This window comes from Seriola aureovittata, chromosome 13, assembly GCF_021018895.1.
Source record: "Seriola aureovittata isolate HTS-2021-v1 ecotype China chromosome 13, ASM2101889v1, whole genome shotgun sequence".
NCBI classification, from domain to species: domain Eukaryota; kingdom Metazoa; phylum Chordata; class Actinopteri; order Carangiformes; family Carangidae; genus Seriola; species Seriola aureovittata.
In genome coordinates, this window is record NC_079376.1 from 15,204,140 (window position 1) to 15,223,602 (window position 19,463).

The window sequence follows — 19,463 nt, forward strand, 5'->3', positions numbered from 1 at the left end:
AGGTGACCACATGAGTTAGCAAAGACTGTAAGTGTGTTAGAATGGTACATTTGCAAACAAACCAGAGCCCCGCCAAAATCCTGCTGAGAAAACAGGCAATGATATGACCTTGAAATCGGTCACGACTGTCTTCATCGGGCTCCATAAAAACTGAACGAGACTGAGGGGAGCCAGAAGAACGACTTAATACTCAACAGAATGCTGCTGCCCTCCGTTGGCAAGGACTGAGCTCTGCAGACGACTGTGGGCAAACACTGACAACGATGTAGAATGTATTAATCCTCAATTTGTTTTAAATTGATCCATTGGGGAAATACTCATTAAGATCAAGTACCAAAATAAACTGCAGGATTAGTCCAGCTTCTTAGTAGCATATTTTCAAAAGACATTTTAAATAGTCATGTCAGTGCAGGAATCACAAAGCTGTCATAGACTTGAACTGAGTTACTCCAAAAGAAAACACAGAGGCATATTTGCAGTTACAGACTTTTGGTTTTACTTTAAAACTATCATGAGGAGCAGAGATTATAGGAACAGCTAATAAATACCAGGTGTGTTGACTGATTTGTTTGCTGCCTTAATAGACCTTTTTTCCCCCAAAAAGTCACAGGTGTACATGATAAAATGAACTAACTGCTTCAGCATCATGTTCCTGTAGTATGCATGCTGGCTCACCGTCACGCTGTTTTGTCTTACTGGCGCACTTAAATACAACAGAACCATTGTTAGTGTTATTAGTAACACCTGTGCTTTTCCTACTATTACAAAGTCAAACTAACCGCTGTGTCAAGTACCTTCAGGTTGATAGTTACACTACACTACCCACTAGTTATAGCTACACTTACAAAGGGTGCAACAAAGAAATTAAAAAGTGGTATTCACGAGACTAAGACTAACATACAAAATTAACATCTATACACTTCTTAATGAGAAATTTGAATAGAGAAAATTTGACTTCATTCATAGGAATAAAACTACACACAAAATGTAAGATGGGTCATGAATGGAGAGATTCATAAGAATGAATAAGAGAAAACTTGCTAAGCTCCAGGAATCAGGTGAAATTTTACTTGTACATAAACTTAAACTTGAAAATACAAGGATAATAAAATGGCAGTTATTAAAATGCAACGTTGTGTCAGTCTATAAACACGAGATAACACACTTCGTACAGTAGGTGGCGGTATGCAAATTACAAGCTGGTTGCAACTTTCCATTGATCCAAAGAAAAAGAAGGACGAGGTCCTTCACACCAGAAGATGGCGCTGTCAGCGTCAAATGTTAGCTCTTACGTTCATGTCTTTGTTTTTCGTTGACTGTAAACAGTAGCTAGGTGTGTTGATTTTAGTCAGGTTTTAGTCCGTTTTATTGTTGATTTTAATGATTTTTGAAACCAGAAGTATTTTGAATATGTCACGGTCAAAAAGTTATCGTTGGAACTCGTGGAACTAGCTAGCGTTAAGCTAATGTCTCTGGACGTTAGGCAGCAACGGTCTAGTTATGTTATTGCTTGTATTGCTCGGTCAGGACAGGGAAGAGAATAAACATACCAACTGAATTTAATGAACACCATGATTAAGTGTTTGCCCAAAGAGGTTCAGGGGAAACTTCGCTCCGGTGTCGCCATCCCCTCCCTTCAACAGTGCGTAGAGGAGCTCATCCTGAACAGCATCGATGCCGGAGCGACCTGTGTCGGAGTCAGGATGGACATGGAGGCGTTCAAAGTTCAGGTAATCGACAACGGCGCTGGGATGAGCGTTGAGGATATGGAGTGTGTGGGAAACAGATACCACACAAGCAAGTGCAACTCTCTTGAAAACCTGGACAACCTCAGGTGGTATGGCTTTAGGGGAGAAGCCTTGGCGAGTATAGTTTCTTTGGCCGCACTTGTTGAAATCACATCCCGAACCAGATCATCCGTGAAAACAAACGTGAAAATGTTCAAGAACGCCAAAGGTTTGGATGTCTTCGAAGCAGAGACTGCTCGACCGTCTGCAGGGACAACTATTGTCATTTGTAACTTCTTCCACAACATGCCAGTCCGGAGGAAGAGGATGGATGCTGTCCTGGAGGGTGAGAGGATCAGACACAGAGTGGAGGCTATTTCCCTGATGCATCCCTCTGTGTCTTTCACCCTCAAGAATGACTGCACGGGAGTCATGACGGTGCAGCTTCCCAAAGCCAAAAACACTTACCACAGGTTTGTTCAGATACACAGCCTTGGGCGAGCACAGAAACTGGGAGAAATTTGCTACACACATGGACAGTTTGAAGTGACGGGTTACATTGGCAGAGAGGGCCACTACAACAACAGTTTACAGTTCCTGTATGTAAATGATAGACTGCTGCTGAAAACACAGATACACAAGCTGTTGAGTTTTCTCCTACGTAGACTGAGCAGTTCAAATCAGAAAAATGACAGTCCAGATGGGCAGTCTGCCATCAGGAGTCCAAAGCACAAACGAAACCAAGACCTGCATGGAGTATATATCATCAACATCAAATGCTCTTACTCTGAGTATGACATCTGTCTTGAGCCTGCCAAAACTCTAATAGAGTTCAAAGACTGGGATGGCATTTTGCTGTGCATTGAAGAGGCAGTGAAAGCTTTCCTGAGAAAGGAGAACTTGGTGGCTGTGCTTTCTCAAGAAGACTTGGACTGTGTGTCTCCTGAACTGTTTGGCACTGACAATATGGACCAAGAGGGGAACAACAGTGGTGAAGGTGGCCAAGCAACTAGGAGTGCTTTCACACTAGATTGCAGTGTCGGAATGAAACTGGCATCTGAATCTGTTCATCGTAAGCGCAGAGATATTTCTGAGGATGGTGTTTGCCAGGAGTCTGGTCTGATGGAATGTGAAGAAACTGAAGCTGAACAGATACCCACAAGTGACATGGAAAAGATACAAAGTGAAGGATGCATATCTGAAGAATGTAGAGATGAGCCACGATGTGATCTGGCTCAACTGGAACTTGCATCTGATGATAACAGAATTGAAGTAGAGGAGCCAACATTCAGTAAAGCTGGGGAAGGCTCTCAATTTTTATGCCTGTCAAGTCACTCACAGCTTTCAAATGAAAGAGACATATTGATTAGTTCTACCTCAACCAGCAATGTGACTTTACCAGACTGCATCACTCAACAAATTCATCCTGATTTATACAGTATCGAGCAATTATTACCTGACTGTCAGGGTCCAGGAGGACACAGACGGACATTGATAAGTAACAGAAAGATCAGTCTGTCTGATCCATTCATTCATCAAAGCCTGCACACTCATGACCTGTCCCAAATCAACAAGTCAGTATTTCAGCAGCAAAACCTAGCACAGAAAGGTGATAAGAGATCCTTTGCATCAAAGTGCAAAATTTCACTGGATGCAAGCCATGACAGATCTTGTCGGAAACATTGCGAAGACTTTGATCCTATTGTTCCCTCAAAGATTCCCAGATATGTATCCTGTCAAAGGTTTTCTTTACCCAAAGAATCTGGATCTCTTGACAACTTTAGAAAAGTATTTGGTAAATGTGATGAAATAAAATTACCCTCTTTGGAGACTCATTTACAGAACAATGCTAGGCTTCCACAGGCAAACACAGGCCTTATTTCGAATCCCCAGAATTTGTCAATTTGTCAAAAAGATCAGCAAGATGTTGATCTTACACAGCCACAAAAAAAGGAGACACAGAGCAGCCTCCGAAGCCCAGCAACCCTCTCAGTTTTCACTAAACTAAAACCAGTCTCAGCTCAGAATAAAGGCAAAAAATCTTTGGCTGCTAAACTCTGTCATTTGAAACAGCACAGGACAGAAGCTTCAAAGGTGTTACCGCACTTTTCCAGTACTACCTCAGAGGACAATAGCTGTCTCAGCAGTGGTAATGATATCCAAGACAGAAACAACAATGAGAATCCCTGTGACACTGCACTGAACCCTGAGCCAGTCTCATGTAGCAATGCAAACCCTCAATTGTGTGAGAAGGAAGGGGATTCAACATCAGGTGACTGGCTTCATCACTACGATACATCAGTGGGAAAGAATGTTTACATCAACAGAGTGACCGGGCTTAGCAAATATGAGGATCCATCCACCGAAGAAACACATGTGCGCTGTACATCTGATGTCACCAATATGGCAGTTAGTGTCATCTCTGAAACAGGTACGCTAGTAGACATATTTATTGACATAATAGTACCAGGAAATAGTAGTCGAATCATTCCATGTCAAATCAACAGAAACCTCCCGACTGGCCTTCTGGGGACTCGGGAAATATTTGACTGTAGGCCAACCATTTTATAAGTTAAAGACATCAAATAGCATAGAACAGTCCCTGAAAATGTCAAGCATGTAGCATGAATAGTCGAATGACTTATGGAACTTTTTTAGCAACACATGTTTAATAGGGCCAAAACCCCTTTTTATATCTCAGAAACTAAAGGAGATATGGGGCAGAAATTTTGCGCACTCATTATTGGGTACAATGGCCTTAGTCATGTGAAGTTTGAAGCTAGTCACAGACCATCCCATGATGGCCACCTGGGAAAACTTTATAAAATCTGTTGATTTGACATGGAATTACTAGTCATCAATAAGAATGAAAACCTTCACAGTGATTGATTAACCCGAGAAAATGGATAAACAGTCATGTGGATCAAGTGTTAGCCATAATGCCCATGTTTAATTTCATGCTCATGTAGGGATGGAATACAGGTGTTACCCATTTCAGGTGGATCTAGTGTTGCCCTTCCTGCCTAGATCCAGGACAGAGAGAGTGATTAGTTCAGGGCTTGATGACAGAGGTACCTCACGGACAGATCAGATTGTAGACTGTAAAGACCTAACACACACTGTACAAAATCATCACCAGCTTGTTTGTGTTTACATGTACTCTTGTCTGCCCTCACAGATGATGGTGGTGAGAGCTCCAATTCACTTTCTTCATTGTACTCGAAATGGAAAAATCCTGTGTTTGTCCAACCTCCTATGGTAAATAATGTTTTCTTTGTATTAGAGGGCATTTGTGAGCCTTTGGTTTTTTTTAAAATAATTTAATGATTCATTATGAATTTTACCTACAGGTTGGTGTGGACATATCAAATGGGCAAGCTGATGGACTGGCTGTAAAGATCCATAACATCCTGTTTCCATACCGCTTTTCTAAGGCCATGATTCACACAATGAAGGCACATTTCTCTTTTGGCTTCCTTTTGAATATTCTGAAAAAATGTTCTTTACAATGCTTCAACCATTTCGTCTCCATTGATGTTATAACGTAATTGCTATTTAATTACCTTACAGGTTATTCATCAAGTGGATAAGAAGTTTCTTGCATGTCTAATCGATACAAGAGACGAAGAACCTGCAGCACACACTGAAACTGAAGGTATAGCCAGGAACTTCACTGTTCACTGTCATTTGTTGTTTTGCCAACATCTCATGTATTTGAATATTTGTGTGCGTATTGAAACTGCAGGAAATCTTCTGGTGCTGGTGGATCAACACGCTGCACACGAGAGAGTTCGGCTCGAGAATTTAGTTGCAGGTAAAAACTGCACAGTATTCATTTTGAGAATTAGACGTTAAATGAATAATGGTATTGATGCGATGCTACTGTCTCAACTGTATGTGCTGTTACAGATTCCTATGAGGAAGACCCAGATGCATCAGGGGAGAGACGTCTGTGTTCCTCAACCATCTTGCCACCTCTTGAGATCAGTGTAACAGAAGAGGAGCTAAGGCTGCTTAGGTGTGTTTATCTACTGTATATGTACAGTACAACAGCATCACCAGTGGACTGACGTAAAGGCTGATACAGTATATTGAGAGTATAAAGTTTTTCAAAGTATATCATAAGACAGTTCAATCAATACTTATTCAACATGGAAGCCACTCTCAGTGGCCTGTCCATTACAGTTGTGAACCTCCAACTCCGGTGAGGATAAATCTCTAAGTCAGCATCTGATTTTCAGGACAGAATATTGCCAATTTAGTACATTAGTTACATTATTTACTTAGTTTTTTGTTTTTTTAGGCTCTATCATGTCGTTAGTCATACAATAGCTGAAGCATAACCTGTGTCTTCTGTATTGGCCTGTATGCGTTAGTAAAGGTGTTTAGAATACACAGGGTTTTTTTTACTTTGCCGTGATGATGATGTCATTGCTTGATGAATTACATACTCTGCAGCTGGACTTAAACTGGTTGAGGTTTAACAGCCTGAGACACCCAGCAGCAGATTTTAGCAATGAGGTGAAGGATGGTAGTAATAAAGATGACAAAAGGGGGGTGGGTGCAGTGACACAGCCTCATTTCAACCCTGTGTTAACTCTGGGATGTTGCGTAGCACTTTGGGTCACATGTCATCATTAAGTAATGTCAGTGCTCCAATGTTCTTGTCTGGGCAGCCCGTATTAATGGTGTATGTCAAATTTCCTGCAAGATACAGTGTAAAAGGCCTCAGTTAAATCTATTAAACCCATTACACTGAAGTACACAGGTTGCTTTTGTGGACTGTATTTTTCTTATACTCAGCGTCGTCAAAAAAATCACGTCAGCATTACCTCTGGACGGAAACAGCCTAAATTGCAGTTCAGGGTAGTCATGCCATCTGTCTGATTTGGACTGGAGGCTGATGGTTCTGTAACTGCCAGAAGCTGTATTCTGTAATCTGTAAATGTGTTAAACCACCATTCACCATTGCTGTGTGACGTTGCTTTGTATCGCTGAAACATGAGCACATCTCTTTGATTTATGTCAAACTGTTTAATTCCATGACTATAGTGAATACAGCAGTTAAGCTATTTTTTCCCCAACCCATTTGTCTAATATCACAGACATTATAACACTGCATATAATGTATAACAATGTTTCTTGTATTTTCAAAGAACTGTGTACCCTTCCTCGAACAGGTCTTGTCAGGCAGATTTACGGAAATTGGGCCTGGAAGTGAAGTTCTCACAGGCAGCAGATCCACAGGTATTTGTGGGGAAGGTACCATTGTGCTTCATGGAAAAGGAGAGCAATGAGCTAAGGCGAGGGAGACCATCTGTTATCAAGCCTATAGTTGAGGTAAGACTTGTGAAACCTCAGTATGGAGATCATTAACTACATCACGCAATTAGCTAAATTATGTTTTTACAGTTAAGTTTACCACTTTGCTTTATCTCACATCAGGAGTATCTACGAGAGCAGATTGAGGTAAGCTTGCAAGTGTCTTTCTATCTCCAAATCTTTGTGGCGTAGAAAGGGTCTTACAATTCGATAAAGGTTCAAATGTATTGTTTCTCTTATTGTTTCAGTTACTCCGCTCAACTGGTAGAGTGAGAGGAACTTTGCCTCTCACTGTGCTGAAAGTGCTTGCCTCCCTAGCATGTCACGGTAAAATGACATTACTTCTCTCCTTCAGTTTTTTTTTTTTCTGCAGTGATGAGCCCAAAATCTTTATGCTTATTTGTATACGTGTACTTATTAAACAGGTGCCATCAAATTCAATGACAGCCTGAGCAGAGATGAATGCCACAGCTTGGTAGCATCCTTATCCTCCTGCCAGCTGCCCTTCCAGTGTGCCCATGGTCGTCCTTCCATTGCTCCCCTTGTAGACATCCTGCATTTGGACAAAGACCAGAAGGTACTAGAATGGAGTAGCACACTGAACCTTGGATTAAATGTAGTATTCAAGGCATCTCACAGCAGAGCAATCTGGTGGTGACTAAGCATTCTTGTCTCTGCAGGAATTACAGAAACCCAACCTCCAAAAGCTGAGAAGAATGCATAAAGCTTGGGAACTATATGGAAATAGATAAGTGGGTGTCTGTTTTATGTTAAATGTCTAAATTAAATTTAAATTGTCAACAAAATGAATTCTAATCCATTAAAAAAAAACTCTTTATTAAACATGTCATAAATTAATAACATTTAGTTTTTACATATGAGGGACATCACCCGTTACATCACCAAGCACACAGAAAGATTAAATACTAAAATCAATGTTAAATTGACATTGATGAAACGTGATGCATCATCAGAAAAGTAGAAAAAGGCCCATTGTAGTGACCACGTAAATATTCCAAAACTTGGAGTGCACTTGATCAAGCTGTATCCCTCAGGTTGTGCTTGAAAACACGTCCTTGCCTTGAAGAATCTCTTAAATAAAATAAAAACCTGCCACACAGCCAGTGCAATTAAAAACAGCACATGGAGATGATGCTGAAGAGCAGCAATCATGCATTGGTGGAACCTGTTTAAGGAAATGGTGGCCAAATAGTGTTAAAACTGTCAACCTTTTTTTAAACTGCTCAGTTAACTTGATAGTTTCGGAGGCAACAAGCACTGGAGGAAACTGAGTTCAAACCCTTTTTCTGGCCCCACCCCAAACAACAGGTGATTTTTTTCTGTTGTTAAAGACAACGCCTGCTACACATGACACACTGGGATGTGGCCAAAAAATAAATAAATTTAAATCCATAGAAAACAGTGCAGTTGCAGTTTTCTGCCCCAAGGGCAATTTGCTCTATCCATTTAGCATTTGTGTCTTGCATCTCTGTCCCTTGTTTCCTTAAGTAGTTAAAGTTATTTGCGATGGACTTCGACAGGTACTCAAAATGTCTTATCTTCGCCTCAAGGGGGGGTCAGTTTCTCCTCTTTTTTCAATCGGTCAAAGAGGTTGCAACAGTCATATTTATCAAACCTGTTTAGATGCTGTGATCTCTCTGCATCATCTTCCTGCCGTCACAAAGTTCATCATGCATTGAATTATCAGAAATAGCTTGGATTCAAATATGTGTTAGTGGATATAACAATATTAACACTTAATAGTTCTTTGCTTCCGCTAATTAAGTTATTTGACAGAACATATTTAGGCTTTTGCCATCACTTGGATATCCCCAATTATGCATCTTAAAATAATCTAATAATTTATGTACTGTTTGTCCATTTGAGTTGGAATATTCCCCTTTATCACAAGTAGTTAATTGAGAAAAAAAACATGATTTATTTCTTACTATTTTGAATTATTTATTATTCAGCGAGTGGATCTGCTGTCTAAAAGCAAACATTCAACTTTTTCTGTTGTGAATGAAAACTTCTCCTTTGTGTACAACATGTGGCCAAAAGAATCAGTGATATGAGGAAAGACCCAACATCTCAGTTATCAACTCAGTGAATCCCTTGGACTCCCTTATATTGATATCTTGATATGAGACTAGACAAGTGATATCATGATGTGTTTTATTTCCTGACCTTAAAGGCTACAAAGTAATAAAGTGACACATGGTATTAGACTCTTCCATCAAAACGGTTTTACTTTTTTGGTGACCAGATTAATTTTAACTCTGACCACCCCTAAAATATCAAATTAATAAGAAAAGCTTCATTGTACCCTTTTAAATGAAAGGAAACACGATGGGAGTGTTTACATGACTAGCTGTATTTATTGCAGGATGTATTGACCTAAAGTGTTATTTTTCAATCACGCATTTTTGGCATGAAAATACAGTAAACTCATTGTTTCATTCACAAACTCTCCCATAGTAACAAACTAATAAAGTCAGCCACATGTTACAGCTGCAGTGTGATCGTCCACTTACCTTCAGATTAGTTGTAGTTCCTGGCTCTTCGCTGAATTCATATTCGCCTGTGACCAGCACATCTGTGTGGATGTTCTCTTGAAGAGCTGCAAGCACCGGGTCCAACACGACATGCATCCGGAGGAAAACATTCATGTGTTGTGATGGGAGAGAAGGATGATGCGTCTCCTGTCAAATGTGACCCCTCCCTCCTCCCGCCCAAGTTCCGGGTCATGTCACGTGACTTCTCCGCCCCCAGATGCTCTCACCTCTCCTCTTCACCACCACCACCACCTCCCGAAGTAAACAATTCAGCAGCATTTCATTATGTCTGCCAACAGCCCTCGATTCTTATCTTTGTAAAACGCAGTCCTGAAGTGCTGAGCTCACTGAGAGATGTCTGTCAGACTCTTCAAAACACCAGCCTTTTATTTCATGAGGCGTTTCACAAAGAGAAGTTCATTTTGGAGACTGCTAATTTAAGCGGGTTTAATATGTAAGCTGTAGTCGACATAATGTATTTTTGAAATGGATGTGCAAAATGTGTCAAGTCGGCCTTGCAATGAAACCAGCTGTTATTTAAAAAAAAAAAAAAAAACATTGGATCATTTTTGTCTATTCATAATCACTTAAGAAGGTAGCCTATCATTTACCCTTGATTAAATTATCACATCAAATCCAATTTTGATCGCCCAGGAAATGGTTGCATACGTGTATTTATAAATAGGCTCACGTTTCTCACCCCACATTGCATTCATTAGAAGCCGATATTTGTGAAAGGGAGTGAAAACTGCTGTCGGGCTTTCGTGCGGCAATGAAGCGGTGACGAGATCTAAGAAAACATATATGTATATATTTACATATTATTCGTGGAGTAAATCCACCAGAGGAAAGATGTCAAAATAATGCTCCTTTACCCCAAAATGTAGGCCTCTGTGGCTGTCAGTCTGACCCCCCCTCCCCCTCCGCGGATGGTACAGTCTTGGTTCATTCATAAAATTCTAGCAGAGCATAAAAGGAGGGGCTTGCATTCTAGTCGTCCAGTTACCAGGTATATACCTGGAGAAAAGACCCAAGCCGCTCTGCCCAGCGGAAGGCCAGAGTCATATTTGTCATTGATCAGGACTTGTGGGTTTTTTTCCCCTCTTGATGTATCATAACAACCTGACGCCTGACATGGATTCAGTCTCTCCCACCTGCCGGACAGAGTCTCCTGTCGGGACACTCTGCCAGAAGACGCAAGAAGAGGCGAGCTCTCCCGCCGCCTCCTCGGAGAGCAATGCAAAGGTATGAATGGCTTTGTTGATCATATATATTCAACATGCAGCCCGCGGGGGGAGGGGGGGGGGGGGGGTGCACCCCGTTTACAAGCAGATATAACAACCCTTTTTATTTGATTCACAGACTGAGTGTCCTGATGCTTTTTATCTTGGTGGTGGGGGGAGGGGGAGGTGGAACTGATTGATAAGATTTTAATTAACTGGGTGCGCTTTAATTTTTCAACATCATTTTTTATAATATACTTGATTATATAATTGAACCAGAGATCAGCGCAGGTGATGTGACAGAATTGCACTGTAGGTCGTCTTGTTATGATTCCGACGTCCTGGGACCAAATGTGAGCGTGTCGATGCAGCGGTTCATTGAGAAAAATAAATCCATTCAGGAGACTCCACAGCATCTCTGCGTCAGTGTTGACGTCAGAAACAATGATAAAGTCAAATATTGATCTGGAGAAGGCTATTTCTGGTCGGGTATATTTCAAGAAAATATAACACATGCAGGCTACCCTTTGTTTTAGACCCTAAACATATGATTAGTATGTTTCACTGATAACTGTCATCATAATAAGATTCACTTTAAAGCACTAATAGCATGGGAATATAATTTTTTTTTCTTTTTTTTAAAATCTCTATTGTAGTCCTCATTGTTGATTTATTTCCATTTTTTTCAGGATGTCTGCCAAGATATGAGCGTTCAAGACACTCCATTTGTTCCAACAGTCACTGCAATTTCCTCTACCCCAGATTTCCAGTGGATGGTCCAGCCTACAATTATTACATCTGTCTCCCCGTCTCTGGGTAGCAAGCAAGCCAATGAACCGCAAAGCTCTCACAGGGCAACACCCAAAGCAGGCGGGAATAAGGGAAAAAATGCTGTCAGAAAGGGGAAAACAGAGCAGGTAGGTTAGCTCAGACGAAGTCTACCTGCTATTGGACAGAATAGTCAACAGTGTAAATTTACATATGTCAATCTGAATTCCTTGTGTGCAACAGTGCTATTGTGCATGCTCCTCTGGTGCCTTGTGCTGGCTGTGTGCCTTCCTTAGGCAGTCAATTTATATTCAGGTCACAGCAAGTCTGCAACAATGGTCTATTTTTAGACGCATTGCAGCGAAACATGCTTTTGCCATTTTTCAGAGGGTGGATTGGCAGCGGATGTAGTGGATTAGGAGGTGAAATGGCTGGATTCTTCAAGGTAGTAACTGAATTATTCCTTTCACATCCCAGCTGTCTCCAGAGGAGGAAGAGAAAAAGAGGATAAGGAGGGAGAGGAATAAAATGGCCGCAGCAAAGTGTCGCAACAGACGGAGGGAACTCACAGATACACTGCAAACTGTAAGTAAACAGTGATGCATTTACTCAGCTGTCATTTGCACCCACTGTTGTGTTTTCCCGTGTGGATGATTTTGGATGTCGATCTCTCTGAAGGAGACAGACAAGCTGGAGGAGGAGAAAGCAGCCCTGGAGACGGAAATAGCCAACCTCCTCAAAGAGAAAGAGAGGCTTGAATTTATCCTTGCTACACATAAACCAGTGTGCCAAATGTCAGAGGAGCTGGAGGCTATTTTCCAGGAGCCCGCGGGATCCCCAGAGCTACCGCCCAGTCCAGACGAGGACAGACTTCCAGAGGATGGCATCCAGGAAGCTCCTTCGCTCCAGGACATGGACATCCCCAGCGATCCGTCCACAGCCATCTCTGGGAACTCCAATATCTTGCTGTGTGCCAGCGCTGAAATCAACATCTGCGATCTCGAGCCCTCTCTGGACATTAAGGAGGGCCTGCTGGACACTATGTTACCCAGTTTGGAAGAGAAAACCCCCATGGAGACGGCCCGGTCCGTGCCAGACATAGACCTGAGCAGTTCTCTCGGGGTCTCGGACTGGGAGACCTTGTACAAGTCTGTTTCGAGCGACCTGGAGCCTCTCAGCACTCCTGTGGTGACCTCCACCCCCACCTGCAGCAGCTACCTGTCTGTGTTCACATTTGCGTGTCCCGAGCTGGACTGTCTCACAGAGGGATTGGACAGCCATAAAGGTGGAGGGGGCAAAGCCGAATCTGTTGACATCCTCAACTCTCCAACTCTCCTAGCCTTATAATGTACAGAGGGAGATTACCTGTCTGATCTCTCTGGTTTCTCTGTTTGCAGGTTCTTGACTTTGAAACGATATGAACAACATATGCCACAGTATGCCGTAACACTTCAAGGAATACATTCATGAAATGTCTTGTGTGTGACTAAGCAAACATATAAACTTTCTCCAGATACATAGCCAACAGAGTGATGTAGCTAAAAGCATGGCTTTTACTTTAACAGGAGGGACTGAAGTAAGTTTTGATTTTAAAACGCATGCTGAGAAATTCCAAATAATTTTCAAAGCTCATATATATCTGATCTGTTCCTAGATCTAAGATGTAATGTGGAATTTAATGTTACAGTATGGTTTTGTGTTTTAGTGTCAATAGTATATTGATTGCTGTAAATGTTGTATTTACATATACATCTATGTTAAGTACCTGCATACCTCAATGTCATCAACTGTGGTTTGACCTCATTGTTAAAATGTTGAAAGTTTTCCATGAAAACATCCAGTGCTATATACTATATATATATATGTATACATATATATATATACTATATATTATATATATCTTATCAAGATGTAACTTATGATTTATTTTTTTACCTTTCAGATTTTGACTTATTTGTTAAATTTAAAAATAAGTAAAATGAGCATTGATTGCTTATCTATGCTGCTGAATAATTACAAATAAATCTACATTCAGAGTGGTGTTTGGTGCCGGTGTTTGCAATCTGTCTCTGAGAAATCTTTTTTTTTTTTGTCTTTTTTTATCAAGATGAAAATATTGAAAGTGGCAGCTCGGTGTTGTTAAATTTATATATTGTTCCAGTACATTAAATTATAAGGTTATAATTCTACTAATCAACTTGCAGTATCTGTATAATATACAATGTAGAGTTTAAGGTATGATTTTATTAAATTACAGCACTATATTCCTTAAACTTAACTTTAGTATTTCATATAACCCAGGTAAAATGGTCTTTTATATTTGCGTATTATCCATTTGGCCCTTGTTTGTGTGTTCACTGTGGATCAGTGGTATAATGTGTTTGCAGTGCAGGCCTCCATCTGAGCCACAGTCTGTCGTTGCAGCAGTTTGCAGCCTCAGTGTTTCTTCTTTATGGGAGGAGCGGTGCGACTTCCCCACTTCTGCCCCCACTATGTACTTTTTTACATCCCTGCTTACGTTTGGCTGGCATAGCCTAATTTCCGCATTCCCAAATCCTCCCAGATTGGGATCACGTTTAAAATCGGGCTGATGCAACGATTTCCACTTTTTAAAATCTACTCTCGACCCTCGGCTGACCAGAAGAAAGGACATTTGTTGCACCTGGGATCAAAGTCAGGTCGGTATAGAAAACTTCATAAGTCGAGAGCTGAATGATTTTTTACATGCTGAATAGCTTATTGGCGCGCCACGCATAGGTCACAACGAGCATAGTTAGTGAACAGGCAGCGAGCAGGTCTGTGATGTTTTCGCTTATACGGTGCATTTCAGAGCTCAGTCGGACTTTTACGTGTTTTTCGGTGTTCAAAGTAGACCTGACATGTCACTGAGCATGCTACAGAAAGATCATTTTTCTTTTGTGTGCATGCTCCTCTTACATGGAACCACGGCGTGCACAATTCAGAACAAAATGTTCCTATTTTGTGTAGTGTAGCATTTACATTACGCTGCGCTGTGAATCTTAAAACGGTATTTATTCAAAGCAAAAATCCCCTCTGAACGAAATGCTGTAACATTTTATCACTGCAGCTCTCTGATGGAAAGAGAAAGTTACGTAAGAAAAATGCCGCACTGAAGAAAAACTTCCGCTTTCAAGTTGACCAGTGGCTCCAGTGTGCATGCTTCACCACAATGTTGTCGATTACACAGGTATTCATAAACTACTACTTATTTATATTCATAAACTACACTGAGGCTTCCTCGTGTAAAAGTGCAAGGAGCTTAAAACAAATACTGATGATGCAGTTTAATCAGCACTATATGTTAATAGGTTCCTTGCAGCTTCAGGGCTATAATAAAGTTATTACCATTATAAGACAATGTTACATGGCTGATTTAATCATACCTACACTGTGGAGTATAATAGATTCAAATGGCAGTAAGTTGTCCACATTGTGTGCATGGGAATCCTTTTTATGAGAATGTTTAACACCAATGGAGTTAAGGTGGTTTTGGCTTTTGCTTTGGTTTCATTAAAATTTCAAACTACAATCCTGATGTGTGTGACAACAAATTATCTCTATTTAACCAGTGTGTTACGCACTGTTTTCAAAACAAATGTTGCCTCTGGCCATCATGTGCCAACATCGTGATCTGCAGAGTTCCACTTTGTCACTCTTACTTATAGTTTGGGGAAGTGTAAAAATGGAGTTATTCCCATGTGCGATTCTCATGTCTCCTTTTAGCTCATAGTCTATGCCAAACTATTTAACAGATGCGTAATTGGCATACGTAAACTCTTTAAAATCCCCCCTGGGCTGCCCTCACAGATGATCACTAGGCAGTTGTTTTATAGAGCAGTATTTTAGATATATCAGATATTGCCTATTTATTCCTGTGTTGTGGGCTAATGGTCTCTGAGCAATTGACCTTAGATAGTAGTTTTTGGCTTCATCATGTGGCTTGGAAATCCGCTGAGCTGTTGTAGTAATTTCCTGTGTCTTTGCTTGTCTTTGCTCATACACCTCTCTCATTGTCTCCTGGTCTATTTAAATGTTCATGTTCACCATTTTCAAATGGGGATATTTGCCAGTGTTAGACAGGACAACACAGTGACAATCTGTTCGGCACAAAATATTATAAGAACAGAGTCACCTTTATTTTGTCATTTGGCTAAACAAAAGAAAACAAGTTAAATTTGGGTCAAACTTTCCCACATTATGTTGTATTTTGACAGCCACGTTCCACTCCCCTGACATTAAGTCTCATAAGGAGGAAACCACAGTTAACGGGTAGTTCTTGGCAACAGCTAGCTGTAGCTCCCCTTGGAAGTAAGGGGAATTTGTCTGAGCCTGCTTTGTGCACTGTTGCCCATCTCTCTTTAGGCCTTTGGGGATTAAATATGGCAAATTCTTGCCAAAGCCTCTGTAAATGGTGGTATATTCATTCCAGAAAAAGAAGCAAAATAATAAAATAGCCTAATGAGAGCAGCCTCAGCATCCGGTTCCTATAACAGACCAGCAATTCATCACAGTAGGGCAAGTCTGACTGCTAGGAAGGAGCAGTGAACCTTGGGCAAATGCCTTCATGAAGCCCTTTAACAGACGGCAGGTCAAATACAGCACTTACATATCTATTTTCCTCCAATGTGTTAATGGAAAATGGCTGTTTCCTACCATCATACCATAAAGAATGCCCCAGTATGTTCTATAACAAGCAGAGCACACAGAGTTTTACGTGTTTTTCATTGATCTGGTTTACTTGCTGTCTGAGTCAGTCTCCCATTTTCTCCCTCTGCCTCCTAGCTGTGGTCACGACCGAGTCTGACACGATGCCAGGACAAATCCCAGATCCCTCTGTGACAGCAGGCTCCCTGCCCAGCCTGGGCCCACTGGCTGGGATCTCAGCCACCACGCTGACTGACAAGCTCAAATTTGGTGACCTCCAGGAGTTTGGGACAATGCTGTCACCTCTGCACTTCCTGGACAGTCTGGGGAAAAGGCCTCTAGTCATCAAAACAGAGGTATAGGACACACTGAGCAGATCGTAGCCAATAACTCCAAATGTCTGGACATGTGAACAGCCCATTTTGAGTTTTTACTCAAACGTGCTCCTTCTAGGTCATTCTACCAATTTACTTTGAAATATTTATGTGTTCTTTTTTGTGGGCTGTTGCCACAGCAACAACAACAGGTGCAACAGTCCAAAAACAGCATTTCAACTTGTCATACAGCTTCTAGCTTAAAGATATATAAAATATCGCTCGTATATCATAAGCAGGTCGACATGAAGCAAAAGCACCTTAACACTATTGTGACATATCTTAATCAACGGGACCACCTAGTGGATATAGTGGGGCATGTTACTGTTGTTATATTTACTGTGGGAGACTCTCCACCCTGAGTGTCCAGAGAAAAACATGATCATGAACAAGAAGGATCTCTGGCTGTATTGGGTTGTCAGACCCTTAGCTTTGAGTTTTGAATTTGTGTTGAGTTTTCAGAAAGACAGGGTAAAAGGGTTCGGTATAAAATGACTGACAGTGTTGTCTACTGTAGTAGCTTTATGAATGAGGTGCGCTTCATCCATTGTACACTAATAACTGTGTATCAGCTGGATACCTACACTGCTGATGACATTACATGCAGTTACAGTATGTAACAATGCTGGAGATATGGTTAAAAGTAAAAATGGTAAAATGTGATGTGACAAATCTTGCTTCAGTGTTTAAAGGTGCAGACAACACTGCTAAACATAGGCCTGGTTTTGTCTTTGTTGCACACTGTGCCAGAATGAAATGCATGTGAACTAATAACTGTGTATCAGCCGGATACCTTCACTGCTGATGACATTACATGCAGTTACAGTATGTTTTTCCATAATTTATCATTTCATTGAACTAATGTTCGACCACTTAAACAGTCATTATTATTACAGTGAGCAGTGAGATTCGGCAAGACTGCCACTTGCATGATAAAACATGCATATAAAGTAAGTTGGAAAATAAAAATGTGGGAAAATCTGTAGTTCTTTATCTAGTTCACATTCATTTTACATATTGATAATGATAGTGAAGAAATCTCAAGTTTAACAACATTATAGTCAAATAACAATGTATATAAAGAAGATTAAAAAATATTCATTATCATCATGATTATTTTATTCCTCAACCTGGAGGGTCTCCCTCTCTGGCGGGTCCATCTCAGTTTAACATATTGTCGCTGTTCTTTAGAGAGATGAAGAAGAAGAGAGGAGGAAACGAAGGCGGGAGAAAAACAAAGTGGCTGCAGCTCGGTGTCGAAACAAAAAGAAAGAGAGGACAGATTATCTACAAAAGGTGAGACATACATTCCTAGATAATCACTCTATAAGTATTTCACACTCTCACCTGTTTATTTTATCTGTTGTAACTGCCAAAGATCATCTGCCCATTATCTCAGTCTTTTCCTCTTCACTACTCCCTTTTCCCTCCATCCTCTGGCAGGAATCGGAGAGACTAGAGATGTTAAACTCTGACCTTAAAGCGCAGATTGAGGAGCTGAAGCTTGAACGACAGCAACTGATCCTCATGCTGAACCGCCATCGCCCCACGTGTATTGTCAGGACAGACAGTGTCAAAACCCCGGAGGGCGAGGTGAACCCCTTGCTGCAGCAGCTGGAGGCCAAGTGAAGGTGCTTGCGACTTTCTACAGTTGACGGTTGAGAAAGAAGCAGCCAACTAGCAGCACTTAGCTTTGGGCCTCGGCCATTGAGGGGAACCAGCAAAGCCCTCCTACCCTAAGACACAGCGCGTTACAGCACAAAATGAGGATCCAGTATGATTGGACACTGTTTTGGCAGTTAAATCTAACTTTTTTTTTTTTTTTTTTACATCTCTCTCTCTTTTGCTTCCCCATTTAGTTCGGTCATTTTGGTCATCAGAGCTCCAGCCACTATTAGTATTAAGTTAAACAAAAACACAACTCATTATCCTACATTCCTGACATTCAGTTTGTAGTTTTATAGTGGATTTGTACCATATCTGTTCTTAACTTTAGCCTTTAGCCAAAACGGATTTTTACGCAGCTAAAACTGAGTGTGGTAGCAGAAAAAAAATCCACTATTGAAAACCTAAAAAGTTAATGTGAACTCAGTAATTTCAATAATTCATTTGGTGATTTACAATTAGGATTTATGTTATGTATAACTTAAGGGAAGTGTAGGCTTAAACTGTGCTACAGTTTTATAACTGTATGCAGCCAAGTTACATAGAACTGTTGTTTCAACAGCGTCTCAGTTGCTGTTTCCATGTGAGGCAGGTGTGATGGCCCAAAAGAACAAAGGATATGTGGGATCAGGCTATAAATAGATTTAATGAGGGGTTGCAACACTTCTCTGTCTTTATGCTAAGGATTGTTTTTGCTTGTTTTGGCTTTGTTAAAATGCATTCTGGGAATCATTTGAATTTTAACTGAAATCTTAATAGATTGATGCATTTCATAAAATATATTAAATAATAACTGCGGAAATGCATTAACCATCATACACTAAGGAATGAAGTTACACCTACAGACACAGTCAAGCATTTTTACTATATTAAAAACCCTTCTGTCATTTTTGTTCTTTCATACATTTGGTGGCAGAGCAGTTGACCCCCCCCCCCCCCCCCCTTATTCCTATGTTTTGGCGCAGGCGTCATGTATGCACATATATATGAACTGTTTACATCAATGTACTTTATGTTCTGTTACCATATTGTTACTACCAATTATGTTTATGTTTTTTATACTTTTGTATATGATGTTATATAAGCATATAAGCTATCACAAAATCCCATTTTGTACTTCCTTAAGAAATAAATGTTTAGTTTCTTTTTTGACAGGAATTTTTT

General features: G+C 40.7%; 3 protein-coding genes across 6 annotated transcripts; all 3 read left to right on the forward strand.

Moving 5' to 3' along the window:
* Positions 1-1,171: 1,171 nt before the first annotated feature.
* On the forward strand, positions 1,172-9,560 carry mlh3 (mutL homolog 3 (E. coli)). 2 transcript variants are annotated; one of them, XM_056393882.1, is made up of 12 exons: positions 1,172-4,158; positions 4,697-4,798; positions 4,906-4,985; positions 5,078-5,182; positions 5,298-5,382; positions 5,473-5,541; positions 5,637-5,745; positions 6,908-7,067; positions 7,173-7,196; positions 7,298-7,376; positions 7,475-7,626; positions 7,730-9,560. In XM_056393882.1, exons 1-12 carry the CDS (start codon positions 1,563-1,565, stop codon positions 7,799-7,801), a joined length of 3,633 nt encoding a protein of 1,210 aa, XP_056249857.1. In that variant the 5' UTR covers positions 1,172-1,562; the 3' UTR covers positions 7,802-9,560. The 2 variants fall into 2 exon arrangements, with proteins under 2 accessions (XP_056249857.1, XP_056249858.1); XM_056393883.1 differs by lacking the exon at positions 4,697-4,798 and having other exon boundaries at positions 1,175-4,158.
* A 977-nt stretch (positions 9,561-10,537) lies between these two features.
* Positions 10,538-13,631, forward strand: fosaa (v-fos FBJ murine osteosarcoma viral oncogene homolog Aa). Of its 2 annotated transcripts, none has more exons than XM_056393884.1 (4): positions 10,538-10,849; positions 11,517-11,744; positions 12,073-12,180; positions 12,274-13,631. In XM_056393884.1, the coding sequence occupies exons 1-4, from the start codon at positions 10,712-10,714 to the stop codon at positions 12,940-12,942; spliced, it is 1,143 nt and encodes a 380-aa protein (XP_056249859.1). In that variant the 5' UTR covers positions 10,538-10,711; the 3' UTR covers positions 12,943-13,631. The 2 variants fall into 2 exon arrangements, with proteins under 2 accessions (XP_056249859.1, XP_056249860.1); XM_056393885.1 differs by having other exon boundaries at positions 10,720-10,849; positions 11,590-11,744.
* Positions 13,632-14,077: 446 nt separating this feature from the next.
* On the forward strand, positions 14,078-19,448 carry jdp2a (Jun dimerization protein 2a). Of its 2 annotated transcripts, XM_056393389.1 has the most exons (5): positions 14,128-14,273; positions 14,684-14,803; positions 16,399-16,616; positions 17,826-17,930; positions 18,078-19,448. In XM_056393389.1, exons 2-5 carry the CDS (start codon positions 14,773-14,775, stop codon positions 18,261-18,263), a joined length of 540 nt encoding a protein of 179 aa, XP_056249364.1. In that variant the 5' UTR covers positions 14,128-14,273; positions 14,684-14,772; the 3' UTR covers positions 18,264-19,448. The 2 variants fall into 2 exon arrangements, with proteins under 2 accessions (XP_056249363.1, XP_056249364.1); XM_056393388.1 differs by lacking the exon at positions 14,684-14,803 and having other exon boundaries at positions 14,078-14,273.
* Positions 19,449-19,463: the final 15 nt, after the last annotated feature.

What these genes read in the sequence shown, in the direction of transcription:
- jdp2a (XM_056393388.1), top strand. Translation starts at nt 14,186, where the DNA reads ATGCAACGATTTCCACTTTTTAAAATCTACTCTCGACCCTCGGCTGAC. An exon ending in GCACCTGGGATCAAAGTCAG is followed by an intron (nt 14,274 to 16,398) that starts GTCGGTATAGAA and finishes TCTGCCTCCTAG; the next exon opens with CTGTGGTCACGACCGAGTCT. An exon ending in GGACAGATTATCTACAAAAG is followed by an intron (nt 17,931 to 18,077) that starts GTGAGACATACA and finishes ATCCTCTGGCAG; the next exon opens with GAATCGGAGAGACTAGAGAT.
- fosaa (XM_056393884.1), top strand. Translation starts at nt 10,712, where the DNA reads ATGTATCATAACAACCTGACGCCTGACATGGATTCAGTCTCTCCCACC. An exon ending in GAAAGGGGAAAACAGAGCAG is followed by an intron (nt 11,745 to 12,072) that starts GTAGGTTAGCTC and finishes TTCACATCCCAG; the next exon opens with CTGTCTCCAGAGGAGGAAGA. An exon ending in TCACAGATACACTGCAAACT is followed by an intron (nt 12,181 to 12,273) that starts GTAAGTAAACAG and finishes ATCTCTCTGAAG; the next exon opens with GAGACAGACAAGCTGGAGGA.
- mlh3 (XM_056393882.1), top strand. Translation starts at nt 1,563, where the DNA reads ATGAACACCATGATTAAGTGTTTGCCCAAAGAGGTTCAGGGGAAACTT. An exon ending in TGTTTGTCCAACCTCCTATG is followed by an intron (nt 4,986 to 5,077) that starts GTAAATAATGTT and finishes TTTTACCTACAG; the next exon opens with GTTGGTGTGGACATATCAAA. An exon ending in ATTTGGACAAAGACCAGAAG is followed by an intron (nt 7,627 to 7,729) that starts GTACTAGAATGG and finishes TTGTCTCTGCAG; the next exon opens with GAATTACAGAAACCCAACCT.